The sequence below is a fragment of the Microtus ochrogaster genome, linkage group LG3, assembly GCF_000317375.1.
Source record: "Microtus ochrogaster isolate Prairie Vole_2 linkage group LG3, MicOch1.0, whole genome shotgun sequence".
NCBI lineage: Eukaryota > Metazoa > Chordata > Mammalia > Rodentia > Cricetidae > Microtus > Microtus ochrogaster.
In genome coordinates this window covers 41,494,731-41,502,461 of record NC_022029.1, presented here as the reverse complement: position 1 = coordinate 41,502,461, position 7,731 = coordinate 41,494,731, and the positions used below count along the sequence as shown (strand labels likewise).

At 44.2% G+C, this 7,731-nt stretch overlaps 1 protein-coding gene across 1 annotated transcript; it reads right to left on the bottom strand.

The window, feature by feature from the left end:
• Positions 1-2,952: 2,952 nt before the first annotated feature.
• Neurod6 (neuronal differentiation 6) lies at positions 2,953-6,195 on the bottom strand. Its single transcript, XM_005360800.3, has 2 exons — positions 6,040-6,195; positions 2,953-4,770 (listed from the first exon to the last, which is right to left on the bottom strand). The coding sequence occupies exon 2, from the start codon at positions 4,747-4,749 to the stop codon at positions 3,736-3,738; it is 1,014 nt and encodes a 337-aa protein (XP_005360857.1). The 5' UTR covers positions 4,750-4,770; positions 6,040-6,195; the 3' UTR covers positions 2,953-3,735.
• Between the last annotated feature and the right edge of the window lie 1,536 nt (positions 6,196-7,731).

Genomic DNA, 7,731 nt, shown 5'->3' with positions numbered 1-7,731 from the left:
CCTGGGAGCCATTTAATAACACAAACATATGTGGTTCTGGGGAAAAGGAGGCTTAAAACAGCAAGATGATTCTAGGGTGGGGTGTAAGGTCCCACAAAGGGGAACAAGGAACTGGGTAAATAACAGAGGTAAAGACATGGCTGAACACCTCTCCAATCTCATCTTCTTTGATTTTACTGACTGGACTTGATTTTACTCCAGGTAGAAATACACTCTGCAAAAAGAATAAGCATCTCTTAGCTTATGTTAATCCTAGTGGACAACAAGACCCCAATAGACATCGTTTTACACAGGACTTCCTGTGGGAGCCTAGGCAGTTTGGATGCTCACCTTACTAGACCTGGATGGAGGTGGGTGGTCCTTGGACTTCCCACAGGGCAGGGAACCATGATTGCTCTTTGGGCTGACGAGGTAGGGGGACTTAATTGGGGGAGGGGGAGGGAAATGGGAGGCGGTGGCAGGGAAGAGACAGAAATCTTTAATAAATATATTAATTAATTAAAATAAAAAATAATGAACCTAAATAAACAAACAAATAGAAAAAAATATTTCCAAATGGGGTGTGTATCCTTTAGCTACTTTCTGTCCTCCTTAATTGGAACGAGGAAACTTATCCAGCCCCAAGGAGGAGGCACCTCATCGGTATGGATGACAGCAACTGTGAAAAGCTCAGAAGGAGGGATGATTTTCTTTTCTGTTGAGTGGTGGAGGGTTACACCACCTCAGAGAGCAAGGATGCCATTCAGACCTAACTGAAGCCATGCTTCCTGGCTCCTACACTGTACCCTTTAAGCCCTTCTGTCTTCCTTTCCATTGGAGTGGCCCCTTCCAAAGGAGTTCCGCAGCATAGCATCTGTGAAGCCTTGTATGATTAACTCTCAGGATTTCTCAGCACTATGAACTACTGAAGTAAACTGACTTAGGGCAAAAGCGACATGTAATGGGACCTGCTGGGTGGTTCTAGTCCCGGGTTCAGAAGAAGCATCTAAATGCAGACTAAGCGTGAGATCCTCCCAACCCCACTCCAGCGGGCCATACAGCAAGGGGTCCATGAAAGGAGCATGCGCACACAGGGCAGATGTGTCCAGATTCTAGAAGGAGCCTCCACTTCTCTGGGGTCTGCGTCTGAGGTCCCCATTATCTAGCAGGAGTTTCTTGTGAACTGAGCACTGGGTTAAGTACCTTGCCCAGAACACTGGATTCTTCCTCATTAGGCCAGCTGCTTCTTTTCCTCGCTCTCCCACTTGCCGGAAGGGAGCCAGAAAACCTATCTCTTGTTGCAATCTCTGCTTCCAACAAGAATCTATGACCTTGGAAAAAGCACAGGTTTCAAACGCTTGTCTGAGCCAACAAGACTCCAAGCAGGCGCGGTGCTGTTCTAGTCAGGTCGCTGGGTAAACCACAGCAAGGATAAGAGACCAGAAAATCATTTATTCTACCAGAGAAGAAATGATACTGGGTGTGGGGGCGGTGGTGGTAGGTGGGTGGGTTCGTGGAGGCACAGATATTTCCTTTCCAGATGCCGCCTCGCTTTTTTGTTGTTCGCTCAGATAGGGTGAGCAGTGACGGGGCTCCTAGCATTTAAAGGGACACAAAAAGTTCGGCACTTCTGGACCCAGTCCCAGGGAGAGCAGGTTTTGTGCGCATATGGGAAGAAGCAGGAGCGAGTCTTCCTGTGCCCAGGCAGGCAGAGGGGACAGAAGGCTCTCTACCTTGGGCAAACTTCTCTCCATTACGGCAGGGCACAATCCCTCTTTTACCTCTGCTTCCTCCCCCCCTGCCCCGTTGGGAGTGGAGTGAACAGGTGCTCACACACCCTCTTGGTGGGGCCGTTCATCACTGACTAGTCCTGCACCAGCAGCTGCTCTGACGGTTCCCGGCTCGCCGGCGGCTGCAGCGCCCACCGAAGGCCCAGGGCTTCCAGCAAGGGGACGGCAGGGACAGGGCGACTCAGCTGTCTGGAGACTGGGGCGCGGACTCGTAGCCTGTACCACGCCTTCAGTCTCACCAGCCGCCAGTCAGGAGGAGCAGGACAGGGTCAATTCTGGGCAGCACTAGGGCGGGCTGGAGCTGCAGCCCAGTCTCCGTGTCCCCCTTGCGGTAGACCAGTCAAATGGAGATGCCACCCCTATCACACCTCCTCATCCCGGTGGGTTGCAGGGAGAGTCCCCAGGACAGGTGCCAGCTAGATGGGCGCGGCCCCAGGCTTCAGGGGTTCCCACTGCGGGAGGGACCCTGGGCCCGCAGCCTGAGCTCCAGAGGCCACCAAGGCAGGCGGAGGTCATCTGCGTCCTCCCAACTCTGCCCCAGGAGCCTGGCTGGGCCTGTGCTAGTTTGGGCGGTGCCCGCGGAGTTCCGCGCTGCTGCACACGTGTCCCGCTGTCCTCCCCAGGCCACACAGATAACCACTTCCCGCACCCGCACCCCGGGAAGCAGACCTGCCCCACAGGGTATCTTGTACAAGGTCAAGACCACCTTGCTTCGCTTTTATTCTAGGAGCGGCTCAGTCCTGTTTTAAGAAGCTAGCTCTCTAGACATATTAAACTAAGTTTTTGCTTGCCTTTTGTTAAGAAACTTTTAATCACACAGAATTTAGGTTCTAATCGGCCGAGCGTTTAACTGGCCCAGAGAAAAAGATTCCGTTTTTAACACTAGCTCTGGGGGCTGTTGGAAAACAGCCACAGAATTTAGGCTGGAGTTGAAGGTTAGCAGGATTTACCATTGTTTCCCCAGGGGGTTCAACCCTCACGGGTGCCTTTTCTTTTATTTAAGATACTTTCAAAAGAAAATTCTGGAAAACGCTTTGACTATTTTTTTTTAAAGAAATTTGTTTGAGCCCTTTAATCCAGAAATATTTCTAAAATGGGGAGGAGGAGGCACTGGAGACTGACAGCAGCTGTGTGTCAGGAAATAATAAGTATCATGCAAAAATATCACGGCTAATAGATATCCTTTAGAAGTGGAAATATCTATGTTTAATTGCTTTTAAACTGTAGGGTGGATAACACAATTATACACTATAACGAACCTGTACAGAAAAATCCAGAACAATACAAGTGCTAGTATTTTTTCTTCATGATTGAAATAATTGTCCCCAAATTATGATACTGACAACCTCCCCGAAACACTGTGTTTCCTCCTCTGCAAATGCTTGAAGAGGAATAGTTCTTACCAGTCGAATACATTTAGTTTTGTCCTTAATAAACAGAAAATTGCATAGCTTTTAATACGGTTGTACATCCTCAAATGCATCTTTTAATTTCATGGTTAGCTCTCGATACTTTAAAAAACTCAATTTTCAGAGATACATATATGAGTCCTAGTAATTATAAACACATTTTACTCATCTGATTTTTATAACATGCATTTTCATAATTACTGTACAACTGAAATAGACATTGAGTTATGCTGTGTGCATGTCCTTACTCAGCAATATATTCTTAGACACCTTGTTCAACAAATTAAGTGAATTTAAAAGAAACTGAAACAGGAGAGAAAAATCCTGCCAGTAGAGAGAGAATCACAGTGCGATACAGACAAAAGGGAAGGAAAAGAGGTTCTCATACGAAAAAGAGATTTATTATGACATAGAAAATGTTCACAATGGTTGAAACACACTTCGGAAACTAGTAAACACCTTAGATAGAGTTGTGCCAATTACTCGGCCTGCAAGCATCTGCTTTCTCTTAATTAGAGTGGGAGGTGAATGACCACTGTTTATTTTCATTTTCCTCATTAATTATGAAAAACTGCATTTAATTCATCTTGCATAGTGAGAGATTGGCTGCGCAGATGTAAGTCATAAGGGAAGTGGCTGTCGGTGGGCAACCTGAACATGGCACCCTGCCCAAGGGGACCCCTGGGTGGCACTGCACAGTAATGCATGCCATAATTGTAATTTTTGCCATAGTCCAAGGTTTCTTCTTGCTTCAGGGAAAATATCCCATTATAGTTAATTGGGGGAGGACTTAAGGGACCTTCAAACTGAGGGCTGGCACACTCAGGGGAAGCACTTTCATAGAAGGATTCATACGCACTGCAGTAATTGTAGGGCTTCATGGACTTGGAATTATCAAGAGTCCCATGCCCTGGGGGAGTGGCCAGCTCAGGGCTATGGTAGGGTGGGTAGAATGTGGAGTAGGGTGACCTTGTGTGATGTGCAGCCTCCCCACCCTGACCCATCAGGAAACTCCTGGCGTTGAGCTGTAAGCAGCCTGCCACCAAGTTTGTCGTTGGCTGGGAAAGACCTTTGCATAAGTTTTGGACGAACGTGAGCAGATCTGGTCTCTTGCCAATCCTCAGAATTTCGGAAAGTGCCCAGATGTAGTTTTTGGCCAGCCGTAAAGTTTCTATTTTGGACAGTTTTTGGGTTTTAGAGTAACAGGGGACCACTTTTCGCAAATTGTCCAGAGCGTCATTGAGGCCATGCATCCGGTTCCTCTCGCGCGCATTGGCTTCCTGTCTCCTGAACTTGACCCTTTCCAGTCGTAGTTTGGTGGTCTTTTTTTTCCTGAGACCCCTCCTTCTGGGCAAGCCATTTTCATCTTCTTCTTCTCTGTCTTCCTCCTCCTCCTCTTTCTCGGTTTCTTCTCCAGGGGCCCGTTTAATGCTCTTTCCTCGAAGGACAACTTGTTTGGGAAAGCTCTCTGGCTTCTTAATTTGTTTCTGATCCTCGCATTGTCTAGCAAACTTTCTGCACATCTGGGATTCGGGCATTATGACAGACTCGTCAAACGGTAGTGTTAACATGGTTCCTTAACCTTAAATTACCTGGAAAAAATGCCAGCACAATATTTAAAGTGTTTTCATTTTTAGAGTTGATCTACTTCAAATTTATTTAATGACTTAATCACAAGGCTCTGAAAGCACGTGAAAAAGACTGATTCCAGAACTTGCATTTATATTAAATAAAAAAATTGAGTTTGCATAGATCAGAAATCACAAAGACATTGATCCATGCAGTCACATTAATTTATACAGGCACGTTATCAAAAGAAAATATAAAAGGAAAAACCTATTAGAAATCATCACATTTCCTATTTCTCTTGGATTTTAAAATGGATTTTTAACACACACAAAGTGAAGTTCAAGCAAATAAAAGCATGATATAATAATGCAGACTTTCATTAATTCTAATTCCCCTGAGAACAAAATAGAAGAGAAACCAATTTTTTTAAACGAAAGGTGCTACCTCTCTCTGCAGCTGACAAATTTGAGAGGGTTTGTCAGAAAAAAATATTAACCCCCAACTTTGTTTCCTCTCAACCTCAAGGTAGAAATTTTGATAAGTGAATGTGGAATACACAAAGTTAAAGGAAATATCAATAAGATCCATTTTTAAATTGAATTTTTCCTGGTGAGTAAAGAAGTATGTAAATAGAGTACTGTTTTCTCAACCTCAAGGAAAGGGATATTAGGCTAATTTGAAAATAAAACTATAAACAAATGAAAAAAAACCCACAATCATTACTGACATTCTTTTAAATCAAAGCAAATGTTGTGACTGCTTTAACATCTAAGAATTCCCCCAATGTAATTGTCTGTTTACTGCTGTTCCGCTCCTAGTGTTTTTGTTCTAAGAGCCACGGAAGTCTCCCTCCAGCTAATATCGGACAGGAACGGTCCAAGGATTCTGCCTGCAATTGTGCACGTGTGTTCAGAATCCCAAATGAAAGGAGGAAATAATTTGTGTTTAAAATGCAATTTTGGTTTTTGTTGGATAAAGCAGCAAATATTTTCGTCTAAAGTATTCAACCAAATAGACATATTAAAGCAGAGACTTTTAATTTAACAATCTCCAGCCCCCTATACACACACACACACACACATACAAACACACACACAAACACACAATGTCCACACATTTACAATGTTACATAAAAATAGTGAAAGTATGTGATAATTATATCATAAGAATGAAATATGATAAGAACTTATAGATGGTAAAGAACATAGAAATACTCTAAGACAGTGATACTGTATCTTTAAATACTTGCATGCAAAGCCAGCATCAATTGAGTATATCTTTATTTATATTACCTTAGGTTTTAATTTCATTCAATAATCAGTTTTCATTTTGTATCTTCCAAATCTTTTCAGGCTGAGTGTCGCATCGTCTCCTGGAGCCTCTAGATCTGTGTGTATCTGCACTATCTCATTGATCTCTAAAAAGTGACATTGATGCCAACTGCCAGAGCTGGTACCCATGCCATCTGCTAGTGACGTCACAGGGCAGAGAGAGCCATGTGATCCTCTCTTGGGACCTTCATTCTGCACTGATCATCTGGCATCCCTGTAAGTGGGTACCAGCATTCATGCATCAACACAGGAGGTTAGACTGATAGGGAGAAAAATCTGCACCAGCCTTTCACATACAGTAGGTGCGTTTCTCTTCGAGCTGCTCGGGTCTCACTGGCAATCTGTAGAAAGAGCTGTTAGGGATGGGTTTCGCCCTGCCAATGGTACAACTGTTAAGCAGTCGTTAATATTCCATTCATTCGCAAGGTGGGCTTTTGTGTGAGTGAGAGAGGTTTTTGTTGTTTGTGGGGTTGTTGTTTTGTAAAGATCACCAGCTCCACCTCGGTGGAGCTGGGTACCAGGGAAGGAGAGTCTTATATGGGAGCTAGAAGCTGAGCTTGGGTGTTGAATGAAACCAAGATCAGGGTCGACAAATGGGTCCGCAAAGGGCTCCTTATTTCTCTGTTTTGTTTTACGGCATGTAACTTATGGGTTTATGTCTGTGTGTTCTTTACTCCAGACTTCTTTGCTTCTCAGGATTTCAGAACAAAAGATCAGTTTCTTCATCTGGGGTCTGTGAAAGACATCTTCAAATGCTCCCTTACACTTGCTGCTGTCTTTCTCAGAACTTTTCAGAGAGAATTTACGCAGTCCGAATGATACACAGACCAATTGCAGAGCCACAGCGAGTCTCTGATTAGATTTGAAGCTACATGTTTGTGCCCACCGCTGAGCCACTTACTCTCCTCAGTTACCCTCCCTGGTCTCCTGGTGTTAACCTGCTTGTGCCGTCTCAATTCAGACATGAGAAACAGAAAAACCATCACTTACGCTTGCAGCTTGATTTCTGCCTTTCCCTCATTGTCCCTTGCCGGTGCCTTTTTAACGAAGCAGGACAGAAACAGTTAAGCTGAGCTGGCAAAGCCCTTGGAACAAAACAGGATGAAGCTAGAGGCCAACCCTACTGTCCTCTCCTTTCTCTGCTCCTCTGAGATGCCTGCCTCCCAAACGAACATATTATTTCAGGAATGCCTATAAAAAGGCAAAAAAAAAAGTGAACTTTTTAAAAAGTGAAAAAAAATAAACAAATAAACAGAAGCCTTATTGTTTGACAGCTGCATAATCTCCGGCTCTGAAGTGAAAGAGTATGCTTTTGGTCTTAGTATAATCCCTGGCAGCCTGGCACTGCTGAATCTGTGTTAGCATTCCCCTTATAAATCCCACCTTTGAAAGGTTTAGGATGCTGCTGCTTTAATGCACTTTGGGTCCAAATTGGCACCAAGGGCCTTCCCCGGATTCAATTGTGCTTCTCTTGCTCCTCTGTTCATTTCCACCGCCTTTACAAAGTTTTCCTGACGTTCCCTGGACCATTCTAGAAAGGATGGAAGGTTGACATAAAGAAAGATGCCAGGTAAAAATGCATAGTTTGCCTCTCTTAAAGGGGGAGCAGAAAAGAAGTGTAAATTTAAAACAATCGTAAGCTTCTTAATTTAT